The sequence below is a fragment of the Hetaerina americana genome, unplaced genomic scaffold (genome assembly GCF_022747635.1).
Source record: "Hetaerina americana unplaced genomic scaffold, ioHetAmer1.1.p SCAF_13, whole genome shotgun sequence".
Lineage (NCBI taxonomy): Eukaryota > Metazoa > Arthropoda > Insecta > Odonata > Calopterygidae > Hetaerina > Hetaerina americana.
The window spans coordinates 12,331,565-12,359,003 of NW_027286403.1; the positions used below are offsets into that span (position 1 = coordinate 12,331,565).

At 36.1% G+C, this 27,439-nt stretch overlaps 1 protein-coding gene across 3 annotated transcripts; it reads left to right on the forward strand.

The window, feature by feature from the left end:
- On the forward strand, window positions 1-27,153 carry LOC139686092 (venom carboxylesterase-6-like). 3 transcript variants are annotated; one of them, XM_071583253.1, is made up of 12 exons: window positions 8,656-8,896; window positions 9,154-9,670; window positions 11,989-12,198; window positions 14,471-14,620; window positions 18,662-18,812; window positions 20,987-21,172; window positions 21,237-21,430; window positions 23,782-23,953; window positions 25,294-25,478; window positions 25,841-25,985; window positions 26,567-26,690; window positions 26,773-27,153. In XM_071583253.1, the coding sequence occupies exons 2-12, from the start codon at window positions 9,482-9,484 to the stop codon at window positions 26,960-26,962; spliced, it is 1,896 nt and encodes a 631-aa protein (XP_071439354.1). In that variant the 5' UTR covers window positions 8,656-8,896; window positions 9,154-9,481; the 3' UTR covers window positions 26,963-27,153. The 3 variants fall into 3 exon arrangements, with proteins under 3 accessions (XP_071439356.1, XP_071439354.1, XP_071439355.1); XM_071583255.1 differs by lacking the exons at window positions 8,656-8,896; window positions 9,154-9,670 and adding an exon at window positions 1-174; XM_071583254.1 differs by lacking the exon at window positions 9,154-9,670 and having other exon boundaries at window positions 8,657-8,896.
- Window positions 27,154-27,439: the final 286 nt, after the last annotated feature.

A 27,439-nucleotide genomic window follows, 5' to 3' on the forward strand; every position in this document is an offset into this window, starting at 1 on the left:
GCGAAGAATTTACTGCGCCGGTTTTCCTCGCCGAGGGTCTGGTTTCATCCCAGGGATTCGGCGATATTTTACAGTGATATTTCCACAGAAGTGTGGTGTGTAGCTCACTTCAAATTTTGTCGTCGGGCAGCACGTCAGACATTGGATTTATCGACGGCATTATTGATAGATAAGGTAAATACTAATACTGGGTGTCGTTAAACCACTCACCCTGCCTTTTAGTGCTGCTTGTACCTTAGGCTCCAACTTTGATTCATTGCTTTGTGTTGGCGCTTCGCCATAGCATCTACGTACTTAGTTACTTTCGCGCGAAAGTGGTTAATTCAGTTTTGAAAATTATTCTCGTACATTGAAAAAGGACACATAATTAATAGGATGAGTAGGTAGGAATATATAGGAATTATGTCACCCTCTTTATACTATTCAAACCAATTAAAATATAATTTCCTTTCGTCTGCTTCAGCATATTTTCAATTATAATTCATATTTCTTTCTAAAACCCTAAGGGCCCTATGGTCAAGTTTATGAGACCCATACGACCCATTCCCCTATCGCTGCTGTGAATCCTGAAAGTAATGATGGGTTGATATTTGATTTTAGGGGCTTCGACAGTAGCCTCGGGTACTGAGACTTCTTGGTCCATCGTGGCGGCCTATTCGTATTTAATCTACCTGCCAAATTCAGGCGGGGATCGGGATGGTGCGGTGGCTAACGTACCGGCTTCCCACCCTGAGGGCCCGGCTGCGGCAGATATTTTCCAGTGGTGTCCCGAGCCCTACTTGAGGTGCTATAGTGGAGGGCACTTTGAGTTAGTACGCCGTCCGTCGGATGGGACGTTAAGCTGCGGACCCCTTGGCGCCTTTCGTTAAAGAGTAGGCTAATGCCGACGCCGGGTTTCTCTCTACCCTTCATCCTTTCCTATTCATCCCCGATGGCGCAAAAGATCTTAGCTCTCGGTGGCCTCCCCTAAAATCTACAACTATACATTCAGGCTGGCGAAAAGAGTGCCACGGTAGAGATAAAGAAGTCACTCACCCAACGTCCGTCCAGACCCAACATTTCTTACTCACAATGATTCAACGGGACCTGTGTGTACATGTAGCTAGGCCGTTGCCCATATGGAGGAGAATTTAGTATAATAGCAATAGCTCATTTGGTCGGAAGGAGAGACATGGTGGGACATTTTCCCGAGAGGGGGCCCATTATCTCAAAGGGATGTTCTTTAATTACTTAAAGCTTTTGGAGAAGAGGGAGCGCCTGTTATTCCATTATGCTTTTAAGGGAAGTGGGGGAGGGGCTCAGGAGGGATCTTGCGTAAGGTTTAAAATTGAATTATTATAGCCATTGTTAATGAAGAAAAAATTGTAATGGTGCTTCGCCACCAAATAAAGCATTGTCATATCATCACGTTGCAGAATTATTTAACATATTTAAAGTTTCTTTTCGATGTATGTTTCTCATGCCACTAAATAAATAACTTTACAAGTTGTTCTTCAAGGTAGCACCGATACGTGATGTGGCAGAGCAGCATTCGTTGTGAAAAATTCTTTCGTCGGACATAAATTCGCTTTGTTTTATTTCAAGTCCCCTTCTGCTATTAATTACAGCGTTGATAATTACGGGGATGGAGTTCGTATCTTATACAGACTAACACAAGAGGATTAAGAAAAATCCGAAAGTGGACTTACAAAATTTCAGGACGGCCTTAAAACTGTTACCCAATATAAGGAGAGGCTTTCAATAAGTTGAATTGGTATATATCTACATGGGTTAACCGATTCGATATTCCTCCCCTAAAAATCAAAACAAATCTTCGAAATATCGTCGAAATGTTCCTCCGACTTCGCCCAACGAAATGGATACATTTTATCTTTGACTTTAATAACACACTCCAAAAAAACAAATTTTTTTACTTTTGGAAACTTTTGATCAAATATAATCATTTGTCAGGAAAACGTTTTCCCGAAGCATTTGTATAATAGCCACTAGCTTCATCCTATAAAATACAGCTACCTGTATTACTGACGTGTGATCTGGGACCCGGATACCTGTCCGTGGCAATGACGGAATGGATTCTGATGGATTCTGCATCCCTCCTTTGCTTGGAGCTTTGTCGACCCCCCTTACCGAAACCACTAGTCGGAAGCATGTATCGTGAGGGCGATCGATTATTTACCTTGGCGTGCTCTAGTGGGTTGCTTGTCGTTTTGGCGATGGATCGGAAGGAGCGATTGCATAAACGTGTTACCTTCAATATGCGTTATTTTAGCAATTATATCAGCTAAGTGGGACATAATAGCTATCAGCGGGATAGGAACAAAAATATTTCACTTTCCTTCCTTTTTGTTCGTTTAGAGATTTACCTATGGTAGTTTTCCAAGCACGACATTCGTGGTGTGCAATGCTTTGGGGGTAAAAGTCGACATAGTTATTGCTTCCAAACATACCCATGTCAGAATTTTTTCCAGGGTAGACAGAGTGAAAAATCCTTTAGGTTATCTAAAGAAACAGACTCCCTGTCAACCGCAAAGGTCGTGAATGAGCTTCAAGCCATATGGCGCGTCAACCGGGTTGCAGACAGTCGACCTCTGGAAATAGAAATTTACTCGAAATACGCGAGTGAACTCGAAAAATAAGCCGTCGCGGATAATATATGCGATCATTGGATGAATTGGGAGTCCATCCTTGGGGAAAATGGTCAAAAAATTCATATTCATAAATTATACATTTCATATCAAACCGACGACGGATTCTTCCTTGTGAAGCAGAGATTTATAAATTAAATACGTACTATAAAAGTACCCGGAGGCAGCTATCAGCATTGGCCACAATTGTACACTAATTAGGTGCAGTTTCTAGTTCAAGAAGCGAAATAAATCTTTGAATACCCAATGGTAGTTAAATTAAAAGAAATATATCTTCCTGGGAAACCGCAGATGGTACAGGTAAAGAGACTGGCTCCCTCACCTTGATATGTGAATTTTACACCGCAAATGGCTATGTCTCCTAATGAGGTCAGCTACTCAACTATTAAACTAACCGTAGGGCTGTAAGCACATTCCATATTTGGGACTACTCCCCAATATAATGTATATTCAAATGCATCTGTTATCTATTAACTTTTGGCCTTGCATTTTAATATCAGTTTGATACTCAATTATTAATGCTATATGAAATTTTTATTTGCATCTTCATTAAAATATTCCTTATTTCTTCAATTTTTTTGTATTTGAAGTCATTTTTTATATAGTAAAAATGAAAATTAGTAACGAGTGAAGTCCACATTAAGTATACATTTTCGCTTTTTTAAATAGCCCACGGCTATCAGAAGACTTAACGGAAACAATCAATAACGTACCGACAATAGTTATTTTATAATTTTCTTTGAGCTAAAAAGCCATGCAATTGATGCTAAAATTCATACTTTCCTCATATATGTTTGGAAGGGTGGAGCGCAAATTATTTATTATGATGAACTTGGCGTAGAAGAAAATTGCATACCCCGAGGCGGGTTTCACACCAGACTAAAGTATAGTGCTTGGAATTATTAGCGGAGTATTCGGAATTCCCATTGGCAATTACCATCGTTTGCTGTTGGTCGCTTATCAAAGCATTTTCACTCTAGCGTGCATTGCCCCCGAAAGATAATGATCTCACTCTAATGAAAGGATATAGAAGGGTTGTTGAAGCACATCACATAAATTATGACTATCGTATTTTTTACTTCGATACTCACTCTATTGTCACAAATCAATTATTTGAACAAGGCTGAATCATATGGCCTTGAGTGAAATGTAGGTAACGGTTTTATAAACGCAATAATCCGCGTTGTATCCTTCGTTCCTTCTAGCATGACATTCTAAAAGATGTTCCACTTTCCTTGGCGCTGATTCAATGCCACCTTTAAGATTTTTTCCGGCACGAGAAAACATTTAACTCGGACTTGCTATGCTACGAGCAATAATTTATTACTCAAGCGCGTGAATAAGCTGGAAGCAGTACGATCAACTAACCAAGAAAGGAACTGCCCCCCTACCCGGATGTGTGAATTGAACACATCATCGGGATTAGTACTGGGTGAACTCTACCATCAGCTACCAAACCGACCTTCAGGTTGATTACTGTGTTTATGGTTTATAGTTCGAACAAACCGGAAGAACCCATATAAAGCGTGCTAACATATAGGACTCGGCACCCGCTTCATAGATCTCAGTTTTAATCAGGAAAAATACTAGTTCCCGGAAGTTTGGAAATTGTCTGCGGGTATTGACAGGGAAAGGCCTTACTATCGTGATGAATCAAATTGCAAACGCCTTGTGCATAATTACGAGGTGAGCTCTATCAACCTAAGCCTTGGGGTTGATTATTGTGGTTTATTAAAAGAACCGGAAATTATCAAGTTTAACTAAATATTACTAAAAGTACTATTTCAGGCAAAAACAGAAAGAAGATATTTCCCAGAATCATTGGTGTATAGTTAGAACTCCTGCAGTAAAGAAGCCGGAGTTGTTTTCAAAACTCTAGCATGCAGTTACTAGTGTCAAATTTCTACTGGGATAAATTGTCTAAGGGGTACAGCTCGCTGTAAAATAACCTATCAAAAATCTGAAAAATGACATAAAATGAAACTCTCGGACCAGACGCAACTCGTGAGCATCGGAAAATAGCATTCAAACTACTTCGCGGCTGAGAAATGCGAATTACGATCAATTGAATCTGATCAGAATTGCACAGGGAAGTTTAGCCGGGAGTGTTAGTTCGCTGCGAAGTCGCACTAGGCTAGTACAATTACCGCCACATGAATATATAAGTTTTGAAACTATTCTATTAATCCCACGGGGCCGAATGAAATAAGAGAGCCTATGTGAAATGAAATGCGGAGGCCCATCTGAATTCGACGAAAAAGGCTGTGACAAAAATTACCCTTACAAGGTTCGTTCTCATATTTTTATGAGTGCTACTATTCTCTGCTCCTGACTATGAGAGAGAACATTGGTGGATGAATGGTAATGATACCCTTCAATTAAACATTTGTGAGGAAATGAGGACTTTCGATTCATGAGTCGAATAGATTATATTTTTCCTCTAATGCATCATTTGCAAGTTAAATTTTATAAATTTCATTTAAAGTTAGTAGTATTACGGTTTACAATACAGCATAGTATTATAATCGAGTTAGTATGATAAGTTTTATTAAAATTATCACCCTTTTCAAAGGTATTAAGTATCACGGTTCCGAAATTAGCGCTGATATTCTAGAAAATATACGGTACAAAACTGTTGCACATTTTTTCTGTGGTTTAAGGATGGTGATGGTCACTTTGAACATTATACTGAGCGGCAATTTAGTATTTAACATACCACTCTTATACAAAGGATTTTGCTACTAGTATTATAGTACCACTTTCGTTCTTCGATTTTTAGTGCCCGAGGGCGCCTGAGAGAATTATGCGCGAGCACATAGTTTCATTGATCATGCCTTTTCTTCATATTTCCGTGCTGATGCGTAGGAATGCATCAGCGCGAAACATACATTCACCAACAATATGTTGGACGCCGTAGAATCTAAATAAAACTTTCCGACGCCAATGTTCAAAGAATTGAAGTAATGAAGGTTTAATAAAGGATAGCGAAAAGTCAAGATCACGTGCAAGGTAATTTATTCACGATTTAACTTTCTTTACAACGTTATGTGCATCAAGTGCATAAACACCTGATGATATTCCGTTGTTATGAAACCTTAGTCGTGAATAAAAAGCTTTGCATGAGGAATTATTTTTATCTTTCATTAATTCTCCAATCTCTTCTCGACAAATCCTTCGTGTGAATAATGGAAGGATCAACACATTTCCAACCATATTCATTATTAATCTACTATTTGAAGTAGGTTTTGGAGAGTATTAACAATTGTGCTATATTATACATATACAGTGTGAGCCAGCTTTATCTGACATTTTTACCACTAATCGAAGCAAAACCGTCAAGTAACGCTGACACACCCTGAATTACGTCTCGCATTTCTAACCAAGAAAGTTATGATTCGGTGATTAATTAACAGGAGTTTAGTGTTCGGAATCTTGCGCCGAAATATGATTCATTCTCCTTTGCATTGGTGCCTAGATTGCGATAATGTTTTCATGCATACGAGCGAAAAATTGCAATTCACGTATAAACGAGCGCAATTTTGAATTGGTGAATTAACCACCAGCCTACAAGAACATAAATGGCTACAAAATGTTGCGGCGCATTGACCAAGGTAGGCTGGAAATTTCCTTGGTAGTGCGGAATTTATGGAATGTTACCACCTTTTATACCACATAGTTTCTCTCCTATGTTTCGCGTAGTATTCGATATCGTTATTACCTAAATCAATAGTAAATTCAACCAACATAGGTATGCAATAAATTGAAAAATATATTGTCTTTGTTAACTTCAGTGTTTGGCGGGCCACGTACCTTAGCTTACCAGGGTTGCAAAAGCAGCGTTGTACTATAAATCCATCAGCGGGTCAATTTTCAACTCTTTGCGGGTCGCATTCGGCCTTGAACTCCGGATCTTTATGGACCTAGCATGTGTTCTTCCTCTTGGACATCCATATCACTAAGAAATCCAACGTTTTTCCTTTCTCCACTACCCCTTCCTATATTAAGTGCGCTTGAACATTGGAAAGTTACGAATGAGCTAGGGTTGGTGAGATGGCTACTATACTGGTAGTATTCTGATTTTTCTAAATATGAAATATTCTTCCATTCAATATAATAGTAATAAAAATTGAGAATTGGGATGGAGTGGTGGCTTATACATTTATAACCCAGCCTGAGGGTTCTGATTCGTATCCCTGTGGTGGCAGAATTGTTCAGTGGTATCCCAACTCCTACTGCCATGTGGAGAGAATTTCAAGTGGATTATGCCGTCCGTCGGAAATCGTCGACCCTGTGCGCCTTTCGTTAAGATTAGGCTGATTCCGACACCGAGTTCTCTCCACCCTTCCCCCATTCTGCGAAAAATCCTACCTCTACCAAATTACCCACCTATTCTTCATGGTACTAATGACCTTGGCTGTCAGTCGCCTACCCTAAAACCTTATACTAGCATAGGCCAGAGTTAATGGCATTTTCGTATAATGTTGTATTTGTTAGCGCTTGCTTAGGTTTTTCGTTGCTGTCGAAGCACCATTTTCAAGCATAGGGCACCATTTTAAAGCACAGTGTACCATTTTAAATTATAAGCTTAGTATGTTCCCCATGCTATCACTGGAATTATCATTTGAGTGAACTTAAACACTATTAGCGTAATGCACTAGTAATCGGGTAATTTTTCGCGGCTTGAAAATTTGCAATTTTTCGCGTAAACTTAGAAATGACAAACGTTGATTATTTTAAGTACTTTCTGTATCTTCAAAATTATGATTAAACCGTTACGTTTAAAAGTAAAGTTCTACGCTTCTACGCTAAAAAACGGTCAACCACGGCACTTGAATAAGATTTAACATCCCGCAAGCACCGCGCCAACCCTCAGAAGAGTAATACGCTCTCCAGCTACCCCCAAGGACGCGGACTCCAATTCAGCCGCATTTCAAAACAATTTTCCTCTTTTTAGTTGAGCTGAAGCTTTCCTTATTGGCCTTAGATCCAAGGGCACCATAAGAACCCAAGTACTGCTTCCACTTATAGTACTGCTCAAAATATATCTATCATCTGACGGCTGACTTATCAACATAACATGATTTATTAGATCAAATATAAACTGAGAGAATTCGCATATTACATACACACACATATATACAGAGATGCATATATTCTATATATATATATATATATATATATATATGTTTATTTCTCGAGTAGTTATTTTGTATCCTTAAAATTGCTCCCCATGCAAACGAGAGCAATCCAAGCCATGAATGGCGTGCCAATACTAACCCCTACTTGGAACCTGTCTACCAAATTGAATCTCTGGTCCCTTCAACATCACTGTATACGTTAATTAACTTAGTTTTATTCCTAAAACATCGTAAGAATTTTCCTACAAATTTAGGTATATGAGACCATAATACTAGGTTCAGCGTAAGTAACTCGTTATTTTCCCTCACTCTACGATTCGTCAGGAAGAACCCCACGTATTCAGACTTCCCTGCATTTTGTGAACTGTGAAGCCATATTGTCCACAAGCAAATAAAAATAAATCCTTAAAAATGCTACCGTTAAATCATACAAACACTTTTACCGGGAAATTTTCTCCTGAGACAATTCTTAATATTATAGGACGTCATTTTACTTTAAAATAATGATTTTCGTTACATATTCCGACCCTATAAGAAATAAAATGGTCTCAAATGTTCTAAACCCTGTATTTTACATAAAAAACTAAAAATTAGTGTCAAAATAATATAATTAATAAAACCAACACTTCTAACGTTACTGCTAGAGTTATAAATATGTCATTATAGGCACCGCTAGTAAATCACGTGACTAGAGCTATTATTATGGATCATACCTCTTCCCCCTGGTTTAAATAAAACCAGAGGTCGGAAATGATAACGGAAAGGGGGCACTATGATCTGTTAGTCGACTGAATGAGTATTGCTCCGTAACTGAAAGAGATGCCCTTGCATCTCATCTCCCTCCCCCTTGCATGATGAAATGAGAGCTAATGCACTTAATCGTTGTTATTCCCTCGATAACGGGCAATGATCTCTCGATAGACCTACAAGGACCCCGTTGATCCCAAGGAAACGGCCAGAGAGCTCACGTATATATACCTACAACGGAACTAAAAAATCAATTAATACAATCCCCCCTCTAAGAGAAACCCACGATTCGTTGAGCAGCGGAGTGATCGTTCGCGGGGAGCCGGCGTTGAACGGAGCTGTCGAAGAAAACCTCGCCGACGGAAGGTAAGAAAGCCGGGCTTCGCAAAGAAACAACGAGTGACTTTACTTGCCTTAATTTCGTTTGAGTTTGTCCTAAAGCTGAGTTAAGTACATAGGATGGGATCGTTTGCCTGCATAAATTTTCTCCTCCAATTAACGACACTGATGCATAAGCACAGAAATTCATCTAACTAGGGTTTTTGTGCTATTCTAACGGTGCCAATTTTATACAGTGACCTTTTTCACACGGGAAAAAGTATTAATATGGCATCTCTTCGCAGTTTGCTATGTATTCAATCGGCAACATTTCATCTTGACTCTGGAAGATGATCAACGGCGGAATTGGCCTAAGTGATAATCAAGCTTCTGTTTTCCGCTCCTTCGGCGTATCCTCCCTACGAATCCTATTTAGATCCAAGTGCTAAAAAAGATGTACTTGGATAGTATAAAATGATACTATCCACAGAACTGGACTATATTTATATATTTTCCACTTCACCGGACGGTGAATTCAGTGATCAGTGCGAGCCGCTCACTGGAGAGGACTCGCTTCCTCCAGCATATCCAATGTAAATATATAGGTTTGTTGAAATTATTAAGAAAATCGACATGCTTCAGTGCGATACTTGGGTAATATGCGCGGAGGATATTGCGACGGAAGTAATACGGAAACTACTGTATGGAAAGGTCATAATAAATTCCCCGTCCCAAGGACTGCCACCTACGCTTCAAATGCTTCCACTTACTCAACTCCGAGAGACATTCGCAGTAACTATGGAACTTCGTGCAGTAAAAGAGGTGCGGAAAAATTGTACACTTCTATTTATATACTTACTTTAATATGTACCCATATGTCTTAGAATATCAGCAGGTAGATAGTTTAAATTAAGGGATGAACAACCTTTCTTCATCTTGTGGCTTCTTTTAACGCAATCAGTATCACCAATTATTAGAATATTTCACTATTCTCCACATTTGGTCGATCATGATATGCTTAGTATAACATTCCTTCCTTTGACGCAATTCAATTGATATATTGGTTATAACGATGTTTTAAAAAGCTTAAGTTTAAAAAGTTTAGCAAAATATTTACCAAATCTATAGGCTTTGCTAATAATTATATATTTATAGTCTTAAATATTTTCCAGTTTGCCATTGTTGGATGCTGTCAAACAACGGCTATAATTAATTCTATATGTTCAATTAAAGGAAAAATTAATGTCAAATAATAGCTCTGATGAAAATCAGAAATTGATAATGGTGCATTATGGATTAGTTACTTACTAAAGTAGATACTTACTAGAGGACTGCTCTTGTGATCACTCCATGAATTTTGATGAAGATGATTGGACAGCAAACTTTGAGTAAATTCAGGATAACGCTCCTTATGTGTAAACTTGCACAGGTGGAAATTATATCACTTCCTTCAGCACTAAGGAATATGGAAGAACAGGAAGTAGGTACCCCTGATTATTCTCTTTGGAATAAAAGCTGTTTTATTCCCATGACAATGAACGTTAGAGTAGATTGATATCTAAATCAAGTATAATTGCATGAATAAAATGGGCATCAGATACCACATTCAATAATTTTCAATCACGTTCCACTTTGCTTGAAATAATTATTTAGCCACCACAAGCCTAAATTAATTGTGATATTCTTCATTACCTCATGAAAGAGTTGAAGGATATTCATAATGATGCTACTTTTTAATTAATGCTATCAAACAATAATTACTTTTTATACCATTCCAAGGCATTAAACAATGCTTTACTCTCTGTGTATGTCATTCTATACCCTTTATATAAGTTTAGAGAATTATGGTAAAAGTAGAGAGTATAAAACGACCTAGGTAAAACACCACCATATTATGTAGCCTCACAGGTTAGAAGATGAATGGAATGTTTTCAAGCCTGCCACCTCATGTTGGCATTTGCTATTGCCGCAATCAATAAGCTTTGTTTCCAGGGTTCTCAAATTTTATTATCAGGGCTGTTTTAGGGAAAGATCTTTTTCCAAAGGATAGTAGACCCATTATAGAGAGAATTTTGAGCTATTATTTGTCAAAATAGTGCTGATATATCGGTACATTTTCAATGTAAGAGATTTTATATTTTCCCAACGACTCAGAATAACTACTTTTTATATCATGGAGTGACAAGTCAGACACAGCATAACTGCTTAAGAATTAGTCATCTCCAGAAGTGCCAAGAATGGAACTTAGGTACCTGTTTGGAAGACCTAAGATAATGAGTAATGGCTCTCCCTTCACCCAAATGGAATATCTATTAAAAAAATGAGTATTACAGATGATGCCAGAGAGAGTCTCCCATTCAATCATAACCTTTTATCATTCATTTATATTATTATAATTAAAATATTTATTAAATTAATAATATTGGATTCACCATGAAATATTTTCAGCATATGTAAAGTAACCTAGTTCCTTTGCTATAAGTATTTTTATGTTAAAGAAACCTTTGCAATTCAAATTCCAGGCCTTGTATTATCCATATTGGTCTCCTGAATTCATAAAGCGCATGTAAATTTTCATATCATTCTGCCTGCGAGACAGAACTAGTATTAGTTTTCAGAGCTCCTCTAGAGAGAATGAAAATGTGGCTTTAGATTTGTCTTATGCTTGATGCAGATATGCCCCCTGGGGCATATCTGTGTTAATACTCTCTGGGATGTATCCGTGTCAACATCTGTCAAAAGGTCAGCTACTCACAAGTGCTTCATATCCCCTCAAATATTCCCTTCAAACATTAACATCTTCACCTAAGTTTCTGTGGGTTGGCAGAAAGCAGCAGGGATTAGATTGATTCTGATTTTTTCCAAAGTCCTAATACAGTTTATTCTCTTAAGCTAAAGTGGTCTACTTCCACTTCAATTATTTGTTTTCCATGTTTATTAAATGCTATCAGGGCATTTTTCATTCTGGATGGATTTACATCTGCTCCCACTGTTCTTGACATTGTTGGTGCTTTTACAAGGGAGGGATTTTTTCCAAAGTCCTAATACAATTCATTCTCTTAAGCTAAAGTGGTCTACTTCCACTTCCATTATTTGTTTTCCATTTTTATTAAATGCTATCAGGGCATTTTTCATTCTAGATGGATTTACATCTGCTCCCGCTGTTCTTGACATTGTTGGTGCTTTTACAAGGGAGGGCATTATCTTCAGAATCAAATGGACCTTTAGTTGAAGTTCCAGGGCAAGGATGGTTTCAAGGCAAAATATTGACTTCCTACTTTGGTAACTCAGTTCATGGATTTTTGGGAATTCCATATGCAAAGCCTCCAATTGGTGACTTGAGATTTAAGGTAAAATAAATGATACCAAATGTGATTTCTTTCTCCTCCCTGTGTGCCACCTTTCATGAGCTATCATTTTCCTCAAGAGCATAAGGAATATCTGTAAAGAGTTTTACAGATCCTGTAAAGTCATTGAAACTTTAAAATAAATTATTTGATATTTTTTTGGGTTTACAATGCCAGCTAATGGCATCTTATGCCTTGTATGCCATGCTTCATGCTTTCCTATATGTAAGCACCTCTATAAAATCCTTGATAGTCTCATGAGTAAGTTTATTAGATGTATATATCATTAATAGCTTCAGCCACTACATGGTAAAATCCAATTACAGCTTAAAAATAGAAACAGTTGGAATTTACCATCTTTCCATTATGAGTAGGTAAGAAAGAAGAAATCTTTTATTTTTCTTTTTTAATTTTCTGAAAATTTTTATTTAAAAAGGAATATTTACTCAAACAATCATTGGAAGACAATGTGAATTGATATGATAATTGCATTATCTGGGAGTTGATAAGATTTTTCAAAATTATTTGTTTTAAGTTTAGAACATTTGCATCAATATATTACAAAGAAATATAATGTTTCTTCAGTTTAGGACTTCCAAACCAATTACTATAGATCAGAGTTTAATGTCATGATCCTGCTGTTTTTCCTTGAAAAAGTACTATTTTACCATGGTCCATATTAAGATCTGGTGCTTTCCCGGCATAATGGCCTCATGAAGTTTTCTCGGGTGTTCCACCAGGTAAGGGGTTCCATATTGGTCAATGTTTCCATGCCCGGCTTGTGCATCTACCCTGAGGATGATGCAAAAGTCGGGCATCGAAACGTCGGCCAATATGGAACCCCTTACCCAGTGGAAGACCCAAGAAAACTTCATTGTCCATATTAGTTTTACAATATCCATTTCAATTTCATATAAATGAACCATATCATTACCACTATTCCTATCCCTTTATTTTAAATTATTTTCCATTGATGCAAGTGTGAATTGCAGTAGATTTTTTTCTCCAATTAAGTCAGTCAATCCCAGCTTAGGGACTATGTATATCCTTGAAATTGAAATTAAAGTCATGATAATGGGTTAATATTTCAAATTTTAGCATGAAACTTCATAGTATATGTAAGTGTCTTAGTTGGCTGAATATCCAAGAATCAATTTTTACAGCATGCTGAGGTTATATTTCATGGTAACATTAACCTGTATTTTTTCATTAGAAATTAGCTAGGCTAAAATTTCATTACTAGAGACACAGAAATAAACCCAGATAAGTGAATTATCAGTAAGTCACCATGGATAAGATGTTTGTTTTTAATGTCCTTCAAGAGCAGTGAAGCTCATTTTTTTAGAAATCACAAAGGTGTAATGGACCCTTGAGATAAATAGGGTTTCCATCCCAATGTTCTAGGTTAGAAAGTAATGCGCAAAAATTTTTATCTTAAAAATTATCATTTTATTTTCTTAAGAATAAATTTTTCTCAATGGTTTATATTCTGATTGGTGATTCAGATGCTTGTGAATATAATCCACCCTTGATAGACGAAAATATTTTTCATATTTTATGACCATGAATATATTTTACCTGTAGTTAAATGTTTGAACAAGTGATTATTAATTCACTGTCATTACTCATGTTTTTCTTCAAGGTTAATGCAAAGCATTTTACTTGTCACCTTCCATTGATGCCTATATTTCCTCCACTCCAACCTAATTTACCCCAATAGACGAAGGATTAATCACAAGATCTACATTATTTTACCAATGATATATTATATTAAAAGAGAAAAATTAAACTAGGCAGCATTAAGCTATAACTGATAAAAATAACTGCACAATAACATCATTGGTGGAGGTGCATTAAGACATGAATTTGTTAAGTGAAAGTTAAGATCAAATCATAAGGGATGTTCCATAGATGTATTTCATGGGTACAAAGAAGGTTGGCTATCCAAGTTTTAAAATTAAGAAAAAGAAATGAGGAAATGTGATATGATATGCAATACCTTTAAAGAAGTATTGTTTGTGTTCTGCATTCCTAAGATGACCTGTCTGAAGAGAAGGATTGTGGGTTTTTTTGTGGCATGGGCTGAAAGTTCAAATGGCACAATGGAAGAATTAATTCTAAAGATAAAATTAAGGTAGATGGTGATGGTGAAGCAGAGAATAACTCCATAAATTTTTTGTTACTATAAATGAATTTAAATTTCGTAGTGTTGGAAATGCACATAGATTTGAAAGGAGTTGGTAGAGCTCTAATTTTATTTTTGTGTTTTATTCAGGAACCTCAACCTCCAGAACCATTCCATGGAATTTGGGATAGCACACATTTCAGATCACAGTGCATTCAGCATAGGCATTTATATCCTTCTGGTCATGAACAAGTTGCAGGACAAGAGGACTGCTTATACCTCAATGTCTATACACCAAAGGTTAGTAAATGACCCAAATTTGATTAAGGTATTGTTTTATTAATAATAATTTTTTAATTATCTATTCCCACAAATTACCAATATATTCTTTGAAGGAGGAAATGGGGCATCACTTTTTAATTTGTTTGAATTAGCACAGCAAAACATGCAAAAGCACAAAGAGAGCTTGACTCCTCCATAAGAGTCTTTTCCTTTAAAATCATAAGAAACAATTGGGCTTTAAAAGTAATTATATGATGAAGTTCTAGAGGAATTTTAAATGATACCTCTGTGTATTTTACTTATGTAAACATTAAATGTATTAATCTTAAAAAACTATGAGAACAGTGATTATGGACTTAATGAATCTTTTACAACTGCTACTTTTTAAATTATACGAGGGTCATCCGGAAAGTAGTACCCGTTCGTGAAATAAAGACACAAAAGTAAATATTAACAAACATAAAAAATTTTATTTGAAAGAGGATACTTTAAACTACTTCTCAACATAATCTCCAAGCAAATTAAGGCATTTGTCATAACGTGTGACAAGTTTCTGTATTCCTGCTGCATAGTCCTTCGCCGCCAGCTCATTGAGATACGCGAGGGACCCATCTTGCACAAATTTTTGCATAATGCAGATGGTGTTTAACAATTTCATGAACAATTGTTCGAGAAACATTGGGAAAATGCTCACAGATGTCATCAATTGTGACGCGCCGATCGTTCCTCACGAATTCGTCAACTGAGCTCACCAGTTGGTCTGTAATGACAGACGGTCTCCCCGAACGCTCATCGTCGTGTGTGTTCCCCCTCCCCATGTTGAAGTTGCGACACCACCGCCGAACAGACGACTCGTCCATTACATTGTCTCCATACACCTCCTTTAATTGGCGATGAATATCACATGGGCGAACGTTTCTTGCATTGAGGAATTTAATCACTGCCCTCACTTCACAACTGGCGGCGTTCTCAATTTTTTTAAACATTGTAAACAATCACAGAAACAACACAGGCAATGCTAGCGTCACGCAACTTGGCTCAGAGAAGGCAGACAAGCCACTGAAGCTATCTGCCCTCGTCCAGCGGCTACTCGCGTCGTCAGCACTTCATGCGGCACTAACGGGTACTACTTTCCGGATGACCCTCGTATATTGAGGAAATGGCAAGGGAGGTATAAGAAAAGGTTGAAAAATGAAAGTAATCTGAGCCAGCCAGATTAGTCAGATGGGTGACACATTTGCTTGCTAATGCCTAACCTTGCTACTAACTTGTTTGAATTTTCCACCTTGTTACTGAGAAAATGGTATCATCTGGAATATTGTTTTGACCTATAGTTAACCACTGGATTTAATGCAAGTCAGCTTCCTGATTATCACTGCACAAAGTCACACTGTCCCTTGCACCAAACAACTAGTGAATCTTGTTCTTCAAGTTGGTGGCTTCTTTACAATCCTCTGTTTAAACCGTGCAATCTGCTTCAACACTTGATAGAGCAGCAGTACTCTGCTATTTGGATTCCAATCATGCGGTTCCTCCTTTTAATTTAAAAGCAAAAACCTGTGGAGGGCCTGGTATCCTCCTTACCATTGCCCCAATTTGACTCCATGTAATCAATCAATTTTCTCAGTTCTTGGGAATGACAAACACTAAATCACTAGTTCCCTGTAGATAACTGAGCATAGTTTGCCAGTCTTCCAATAGTTTTCATCAACATTACCATTAAACTGACTCAACTGGCTGCAGACAATGACAATGTCACACCATCTATTTACGTAAGGGATCCAATCATCTGTTGATATGAGCAGCATCACATTGAGTCTCTTCTTGCCCAGCTTTCCTCAGCTACAACTTGGGTGCATTTGGGTTGTAATTGGTTCAACTTCTTCCATCACTTATCACTGATGTGGGTCCTCCACACACTGCTGCTGCATAATATCAATGTTTGAATCTTCTGTCTATGCGGGCATGCAGTCCAGGGTAGCTTCTCAAGACCCCTAATTTCAAATCTCTTAAGGAGACTCTCCTTGAGGTGCTTCTTTTTCTGATTTGTCATTTTACAAAAAAGAAAAACCCACATAAATAGTAACAATCATCCTGCATTCATTGTTCATCCTTTAGAAAATACAGAGCTTCATCTTGGTCTGTACCAGACCCACCTCCAAAAGAGTTGTACGAAGACTAGTCCCTACTTCTTGAAACTAGCCATAAATGACCTTTTTAAGAAGCCATTCTTTTCTTCTCCCACGCTCAAAAACCTGCAGACTGCTCCATTAGGGCCTCTCCTATTAAATCACTGCGGAGGAAACCTGTTATGGCATCAAACCCTTTTCTACTGCCAATAAGAATAATAACCTGAGGGAGGAGCCCCTGAACAGAGAATTGAACTTCTCTTCACAATTTACTCCAGATCTTTGAGTGTAGTCCCTGGCAATTAACCTTAACCAATGCCTACACACTTCTTCTTTTGCATCTATGTATTTTCACATAGAAAACTCACATATTTTAACTTGCTTTGTCCTTTGGCCTACCAACTAGAACCCATATTTCATTAATGATTGGTGGCTGATTCTTATCTTACATAGGTGCTTTCCATGACTCCTTTTTTGGCCATTCCAATATTTCCTGCAAAGTTATTGGATCAATAATCTTGTCCCTTGTTACATTATAAAAAACCACATCATCAACCCACCATTTAGATGCTTTTCCTCTCAGCAAATGCTTGTGCACATCATCTTCTTTATCTTAAATAGATTGTTCGCCTTCATAAGATGCTGCACTGCTCACACTGTTGTATCTGACATCTGAAGTTTCTGAAAAAGCCTTCTCTTGATGCCAACCTCTGCCATCTGACAACAAATGAATTTGAACATTGGTCTCCCCACTTTACACACTTTGTTCTCTTTTCTGATTCACTATCTCATCAAAATATACCACATCCCTGGCAATCAAAGCAAAGCTATTTGGGGTTTGGGGTTTGGGAATCTACAAGTCTATAGGTCTTCAAATTCTCAAAATGCACCATGAAAAGATACATCTTGCTTTTAGCCTCACACTTTGTCCTCTTTTCATCTGGAATACAAGCAAAATAGTTCCAATGTCAAGATATTATAAATCCACTTCACTGATACTCTGAGCTCTTCTGATGTCCTACATCTCAATTCTATGGTAAGAGAGCTATTATTCAACTGTTGTGTTTACTACCTCTGCTAAATTATTTCTAATCAACTCTAAACCCTGAAGCATGTACCAAGTCTTCTCTAATTATGGGAAAACAAAGCCCCCTTCCCAATCAATGCTCTCATTTAAGATCCCTACAGTACTCTAATGAAAGAAAGCAAACACAACAATGTACAAGTGCCAAAACCATAAGGTTCCTTGATCACAGTAACAAAAATATAATGAACTAAATCACTTTACTAACAAACATATAGGAGACTTTTATGATGTGAATATTTAGATGACTGTAGAAAGTTAGCAAATTTTGGTGGAGGAGAAAATGAGAGAGTGGGATGCTGAAGATATTATAAAAAGTAGAATGTTGAACAGGGTAGAGATGAAGGCAAATAACAATTTTGAATGGCATGAAGAGACTGGTATTATGAAGAGCCAGGAGGAACAAAATATAGGGCACACTGAATATACCTTGGGAGAAAGAGCTTTTAGAAAAGTATAATGATAGGTAACGGTTTTCAGGAACCATCCTGAACCTACCTCTAATTAGCATTTTTCCTATGATGATGATAATGGTTAATTATCTTGGAAAGAAAAAATGAAAAACTTTCACATTGGTTGGCATTTTTAACAAAATAATACATAAAATAGGAATATTTGCATTAATTACATACCTAAAATGAAACTTGTTGGAATCATTCTGGTCAATATAAGGCACCCAAAGTGTTTAAAAGACTTTCTGACATTTTAGTATCAACTGGATTTCTGAAATGTGTTTAAACAAAATTGAACGAATATTAAACAAATTTCTGTTTAATGAACTGAATTATTGTTCTCTGGTGTATCCTATGAACTGATAAATGTCTTTTTTATCATATACTATAACAGGTGACATCCAACAAGAGAAGTTCTTTGGATGTCCTCATTGTCATCCATGGAGGAGCTTTTATGTTTGGAACTGGGCAGTTCTATGGTCCAAATTATGTTTTAGATAGAAATATGATATTGGTGACCATTAACTACAGACTTGGCCCTCTGGGTATGTATCCCTATATATTATTCATAGTATTTGACTCATGCAATAAGCATACCAACATGTTCAGAATTTACAGTGCAAGTATTTAAATTCATTAAAAGTTCAACTTAGACGTATATTTTCTAATTATTACTATTTTTCATATTAATTCCAGTAGTAAAATGAATAATTTTATCTGTAAACTTGTAAATTAAAGTAACAGAAAATATTAACAAAGCCGATTAGGCATTATTATTATTAGGCATGAATAATAAGGACCTCTAGGAGTATGCGGGAAAAGAGTGAAGTATCTTGGGCACATCTAATGTGCCTAAGTCACACAATTTTTCTTTTCTCTACTTTGAAACAATCAGGAGCTATCTTGTATCTGATGAATGATTCAGTCGATTTTTCCCCTGAATCCTTGGGTTTGTTTGACCAAAACATATTATCATTTTAGTTTTATAGTGAGGCACATTTAGTGTGTGGAAATTGAACACATTTTTCAAATTATTCCTTTCATGTAACAATATCAAGATGAAAATGTTTGGGTAGTTGAAAATTAGGTATGTATGGATGAGTTAAATTCGCCTTTTCAATACAGTTTCTTGGGTGATGAAGCTATCATGAGCATCATTTTGAAGAAGAAGGGGATATGTGTTTGCAAGGGTGGCTATTTTGTAGATCCATAAAATTCAGGGTTTATGGATAAGGTGGCATGGCTCACCCTATCACAAAACAATATAGTAGAAAGGCATGTGACAAGTTGAAATTTCAGCTGAACAGTAAAACTTTCTTAAATCAAACTTCCACACAATGATTGGAGACCCTTAATCAGGATATCAACTGGAAATATTCTTTTCTTGTTGGTGGGTAGAGCATGTAACTGGCCATTAGTTCTGGATTCAAGTCCTAATCTTACCAATGTTTTTTTCAATGGAATTTATTTGATCACTTGTCATTTCAAATCAATTGCTAGTGGGTACCAAAAAATTATCAATGAAAATTTCAAAACATTATCAAGGTTTTTAATAAAAAACCTCTCTAAGACCTTATTAGTTCACAACCTCTCTGGTACATACATATTGGGATGATGAATTTTAGAAAAGCAGCATTCTAGTGTTTTGGTGGAGGTACCAGACAATCTATTTTCACAATCAGATTCATCAAACTATGGCTGTCACATTGGCACTTATGCTATTTTGATGTGGCAACCAGAATATTTGGTCCCTATAAGTCTACTTCTCTTTCTTGATTTTTGGTTTACCTACAATCTGTTGCTCACGACTTGTCCCAGTGGATTTCTTTCATAGTGAGAATGAGGAAGTAAACAATTAAAATGAGTGGGGAGGAAATAATGAAACTAGGGGAAGTGCATGCAAGACCTAGTACATGATAGTTGTTAAGGGCCATCATAAACCTACCTTTCATAGGTGGATAGCCTTTTATAACTATGTGGAATAATCATCTAAGTTAGTAACTCATTTAGCTTCCTAATTTCTTTGTTTACCTTTTACAATTGTTTTTTTCATGTTTATAGAATTATGAATAATAACAGTCAATTAAAATGATCGTCATGAAGGAATGTTCTGATTCCAAAAAATATGCTCTTCTCTGGAGATAGCCAAAGTCTTATAGAGGAAAGAGAGAGTCATCATCAATATTAATAATTTATAAAAAAAAATGAAATTTTGTGCTGGAAATCAGGGATGATAAAAGAGGATATAAAGAGAGAAGAAAAGGTATCAACTAAATATATCTACACAGGATAATGCATAGGTCAAGAAATCCAGGAACTGGATTGGATAGAGTTTTGAGCTGAAGGTTCCTGAATTTGATGGGACAAAATACTTAATAATATTATTTTCATGATAATGGGGCAAATTAGTATTTGAATTATAAGATCAGAACTAATTCCTAGGATAAGTATCTAGATATTTATGTACAACTGTAGGGAGTGGTATTAGCCCCTGCTTCTTTCGTATCTAATTACAATTTTAGTCAAGTCAGGTCTGATCAAAATTGAGTCAACTTAATATGTGATTCTACTTTCTGGTGATATATTTCTTGATAGAATTGTCCATAATGTAATATGTCAGATATATACTTAAGGAGCTTGAAGACTCTTAGAACTTGAAGACAAAAGGAGAATTCCAAGAGTTAGTTAAAAATTACTTTCTATTTTAATTTTATTCCAGGATTTTTAAGTCTGGAAGATGAAGTTGCTCCAGGAAATAATGGCATGAGAGACCAAGTAGCTGCTATGAAATGGGTGAATAAAAACATTGCAAATTTTGGGGGTAATCCTGAATCAGTTTATTTGGTTGGCCTTTCTGCTGGTGGAGCAAGCGTTCATTATCACTATCTTTCTCCTCTTTCAAGAGGTAAGGTACAATTTAAACATACCATTGACTAAGTTAGCTCTCACCACACTAATTATTTGTATAGGTCTTTTTCGCAGAGGTATATCTTTAAGTGGTACAGCATTATGTCCATGGGCTTTGGTTGAAAAACCAAGAGAAAAAGCCTTAAAACTGGCTGCACTTGTTGGCTGTCCCACCAAAGGAGATTCAGCAGCCATTTTGAACTGTCTTCGTCAGCGACCAGCCACTGACCTAGTTTCTGCTATGTCTCATTTCCAGGTAATGGAATTTTCTAAAATGATACCACTTGCAGGATTTCCTGAACAATGTTCATTCTTATTTTTCCTGAGTCTCCACTGAGTTTCATGAGCCAACTGCTTTCTTCTGTCCCCACGCCCTTACTATACCCAGGGTGATAAAGAACCTCCATGAGTTACCATAGCAATATGCCTGAAAAAAATATTTATTTCCCTGAACAACTTTTCACTTTGACAATATGGTTTGATATGAATACATGAATAGCAATTTTGTGATAAACTTTATTTTAAGATAGTTCAAACGATTACATCATGTTATATTATAATCGTGGGTCGCAGTAGTCCAAGGGTAGAGCATTGGACTACTGGCTAAAGGGCCCCGGTTCAATTCCCGGACAAGGCTCTCTGGGCACCTGCAGCTCCACCCAAGCTATGTGATTTTTCGGGTACCAGGTCTTTCTGGTAAACCATAACCGGCACATGGAAAGGAACCGACCCCCCTACCCTGATGTGTGAATTTTGCACGCCGTCGGGCTTATCACTGGGTGGGCTCTATCATCACCTACCAAACCGACCTTTGGGTTGGTTACTGGGTTTATGGTATCATTATCAACAGTTTTGATTAAAAACTTTCAATTTCATTGAGGATGGTGAAGCATTTATTATGTTCACATAAACTCACATGATACATGTAAACAAACACAGTAGTAACTTAGAATCTGTTGCAGAGACTAAAAAGCTCTGGAAGACAGAATTTTGGCCCCTACTTTAAAAAATCTAATAGTTTCTGGCTAAACTTTTTTGAATCCCTTCATGATGAAGGTAGAGAAATAAACTTTGCACTTACACATAAAGATTTATTGCTTGACACGACCATGGTTTTGATGCTGCACATCAACCTGATGATGTTGCGCAGCATCAAAACCATGCTGCACATCAGGATGATGCAAGGCATTGAAACCATGGTCGTGTGAAGTAATAAATCTTTGTATGGAAGTGCAAAGTTTCTTTCTCTACCCTCATCATTTCCAAAGTCTGTTCACTATGGCAAAAAATATTAACTTATCCTGACATAGTGACCTACACAGTAACCTGACATAGTGACTAGTAAATTTACATTTAAGCATCAGTAATTTATATTTAGTTTATAAGCTATTGTAGAAAATTGGCATGGAATGATTCGTTTCTTCTGATACGAGTATGCACTAACTGTATTTACCGGCTTTGCCTGTCAGCAGCTTCACCTTCATCCCAGGATGTATATTTAGTTTGAAGTGGTGTTCCCTACATAAATCATTGAGGCATTCTCTAATTTGTGAAAATTGAACATAGTGTTAATGATAAAAATTCTAATTTTCCATGGTGATTTATTACATATAATGTGCTTTAATGCTAGTGCATCATTAACACAAAATGTAGGTTTTTTTTAGTCCAAAGTGAAATTTATTAAGGCAAAAATGAGACAAAAACTGTATTTTGTTCCTAATGATGATGAATTGGCAATGAAACGTGATTTATTTTCTGACACAATAAATCATTTTGGAAAATTATTTTTTTTATTTTTTGGTTTATGGAAGATTCCTCGTGCTAGGGCTAGGTGGTTTATGTTGAAAATGACCCAGTAATTGAACTCCACCATCTTTTGTAATAAGCAGTCAAGTATTTTGAAAAGAGTCGTTAAATAAGTTTAATATTCAATGAACATAAAAAGTGTAAATGGTGGTAATATGCTGCCATCCTGTGTTTCTACCACACTATCAATCTTAAGACCTGTTTCTCTAATCAGTAAGTTAATTTCCAAGTTCTCTAAAACAGGCTTAATAAAAGAAAGCATTCTAAATCATATACAGTGAAATGTAGACAAATAATAGCTATTTTAATACAATAATTTTAATTAAATGGACCACTATGAGAAATCTAAATGCAATGATTTATAAATTGATTCCTAATATTGAAAATGGGTTTCTGGTCATCATAAGACCTAGAAATAACTGTTCATAGGAGTCGGTAAAACTTTCCAAATCAAATTAGAATTATTGATGAACAAAGCCCAAACTGTTGAAATGTTGATTCTGTATTTTAATATTTGAGTTTCAGAGGTTCACTATCATTGGGTAGGATATGATCTCCTACTCCAAGTAAGTGCACAGTTAACATATTACAGGGCTCCTTCTTCTTCTCTCGATATTTTGACTCTTTTCCTGAAAAATATACTGCCCCTTTGCTCCTAAAGGTTTATCGCCACAGACATCAGTGTTAAATGTCAATCCCTAATTTTATAGCCCCAACTCTTCATTTATTCATTTTTATTCACTTTTTGTTTTTTTCAAAGTGTAAATTTCATGAAAAATATTACTTCAATTATGTTCATAGGTCTGGCTATATAATCCATTTTCACCATTTGGGCCAGTAGTTGAACCAAAAGGCATTTTGAGTGAACCATTCTTGCCAGATGATCCATTCACTTTATTATCAAATGGTGAATTTCTTCATCAGCCATGGATAACTGGTGTAACTACACATGAAGGACTCTATCCAGCTGCAGGTAAGCTTCATCACCAATGGGTTTGTTCTAGTTATTAAACAGTAATCTATGAGGCCTTACTGTACAATGGGGTTTGATCCCTTAAAAATGCATCATGAAGTGAATTGTTGTTATATGAGTAATTATTTTACTTATATTATAATATAATTGATGTAATCATTGAAAGTGACCACTTTGATATGGATTTCAATGCATATACGTCATGATATCTCATGACATTAATTACTGTTTGATGGCAAGCACAGAATCAGCATTGCATATAATGAATGGATTTAGTACTAGTCACTAGAAATACATTTTTAAATGAATAACATAGATCTTCACATTGCGTTTTGTGAGACTACATAGCTATACATCTAGAGCATTGATAGCATTACATAAAACACAGAGGCAAAAAGCAAGCAAGACTATGACTCTAACTGTGAACACAATGAAGTTTGCCATTCTGTTTCTTTTGTACAAAATTGCAATTTAATAAAATTTCTCATGGACCTAAGCAAGTTTACCAAAATTATTGTAAGCACTGAAGATTTACTGATTTGCTTAGCATGGTTGAGGTTGGAATGCTATGATGTGCACAGTGTTGTCATAAGGAATATTTAAAAAGTAAAGATTGCAATTCCTATCCTCTGTCTACTATCCATTGATAGGTCTCCCATATCATGTAACTGGGATTGAATTGTAGCCACAGTATCCATTACAACTTCTCATACAATGTAGGCCTGCATTACCAGTGCTCTATGGTAGCAAAAATGGATTTACTCACAAAGCAGTTGCATTAAAATGTCAGACAACTGATGCAAGTACATTATGTGCTGACTCCACCATTCAGTCAGTATGAGACCTTGTAAATGGCCTGCTAAAGTATTAGGCTATAGTGATGCACCTTTAAATGTTCATATCATTTCAATTAACGTTCAGAATGTTATCAACGCAATGCTCAAATTTTCTGAAATATTATTGAAATACTCATCATATAAAATTAAAATATTGCTTGACATGTTCTGTTACATGATTTGAAGGATTACCTAATTTTAACTTCTCACTATACCAAAATATGATGTCATTAATGTGAACATTGGAGGTGATTTTGAATTGCCAATTTAATGAACTAGTGCTCAACAAGGTATGCCTGTACTAAGCAACCTCATAGAATAAAAATTGTCCCTTAGTACTTTTCTTTGAAGATATTGCTCCTATTTAACTACTTTATTATTTTTTCAAATATATGAAATGCTTACAGTTGCTCAATTGTATATTTAGCACCTAACATTCTTACAAGGATCTACACCCATATATTTGTTGATGCAAAATTTTAATAAATTATAATACCTTTCTAGACTGGGTAGCAAATGAGGATAATATAAGATATTTGAAGGAGCATTTTGAAGAGGTGGTTCCTCATATCCTTCACTACAATGACACCGTTACAACAAGTGCTTTCAAAGAAACTTCACAAAAAATTCGCAGCTTTTACTTTGGAAATAATGAAATTGGGCTGAATCAAAAGGAAGAAATGACCAAGGTAATTTTCCTTATGCACATGCAAATTAAATACTTCATAATTATAACTATGCATTTTTCTACTTTTTACGTGGTTCACTAAAACAATCATTGGCACAACTGCTGTTCATATCTAAAATCTTATCAACAATATTTGGATACTCAATTGAACAGTTAACCCCTTCAGCCTACCACATGGTATCAGTCTTTGGTCACCAAATTCAAAGTTGTTTAATGCAAAATATGTAACTTAACCACTTCAACTTAAGCAACTTTATAAAAGAATTCATCACATATATTTGTCAGCTGCTGCTACAAAGGTTATTTGAAAGAAAAAGTCACACAATATCACTAATTATGACAAATGAGTTTTCTATGTTGCAGATGTGCTCAGATAGGCTATTTCTTTATGCATCATCTAAGGCTGCAAAGCTTCATTCAAAGTTTGCCCCGGCATACAAATATCAATTTGCATACAGAGGCACTTACAGTGTATCACAAGCAATGGCTGGAACTGACGAAGATTTAGGTAAGTCAATATTTTTCTTTTACTATAATGGAAACCATAGGATTTTTTTGAAACATTATTTAACTATATCACAGTAATGATAAATGGATAATATAATCATATTCTAATGGCCTTCCATATTTCATACTTGATCTCTGCATTTCTTATGGGTTCTCACCATGTGCATTAGCTTTTCGAAACAACAGTTTCATCGGTATTTTGGTGAGTATCATACCTTAAGGTATGGGACTCAGGTTTTGGGGACCTTTTATATAGGCCAGCATACCTGGTTTCTACTCACTGATTGGTTAGTTGGGAGTGGCAAAAGTCTGATTCAAAGGGGCAGGGTTTGGATGGGTCAGTGACAATGAATGAATAAGTTCAATTAATCTATCAAGTGAGTGTGTTAGGGTCATTTTGCAGTGAGCTACATGGTGATTGGCTTCAGGATGTATCCAAATTCAAATTCTTTTATTTTGATCTGAGAGTTAATTGGTATCCTCTTGAAGCCAATCCTTTGTTTGAAGCCGGTATATATTTCAATAATTATCTAAAAATTTTAGTAATGAATTTAAAAAAATATTATTTTTACTTGTACATAGGGGTTTGTCATGGAGATGATATGGTATATTTTGTATCCCTGGTATATGTGAAGCCATTTGAAAAAAAAGATGAGCCTGTATCAGATCTCCTTCTTAATTTATTCACATCTTTTATGCAGAAAGGGTAAGCCAGCAATCGAATTCAAATCTTATTTTACAATAAATACTTTTACTTTATAAATCTGTCTTTAACATTATACTTACAGGATACCTGAAAGTAATGGAGTATCCTGGAAACAAGTCAACCCTGAACATGATTCTGTTGACTACCTAGTCATACCATCCGCAAATAATGTGAAAATGGTTTCTTCTAGGGACTTTGGAAATGAAAAATTTTGGGATTCATTAAAACTCAGAGAACTTCATCATTTGAAGAGTGGTCATGATGAATTGTGAAATGTTCATTAAAGAGATAAATATAATGCAATAAAATTAATAGACATTTCAGAAATTATTCCTATACAATTAAACCAAAATCTTTGTTGGTATATCATTTATATGTTCCTCACCCATTAAATTTTTATCCATGTTTCCAAAGATTATAAGATTCATAGTTAACTATAAAATATGAATGATGCTTTCATCCAGTTACTAGCCTTCTTTTCACCTAAAACATCAATATTTTCTGGTGCTGAGCCTGAAACCTATTACACCTTAATTAGAAGAAATTATCTATTACAACTTTATGAATTCTTCATTTCAATTACGGAGATGGCAAATGTTGATGTGAAGGGTTTTTTTAAAGAAAAAATTGAGGAGAGTGGGATATTTTAGAAGGGGGAATGAGGATGCACAGAAGAGGTCATGGGTGTGAGAAGTTAGGATTAGACTTGTGGAGGGGTAGGCAGGAGTCAGAGACAAGCTGATTGGCAT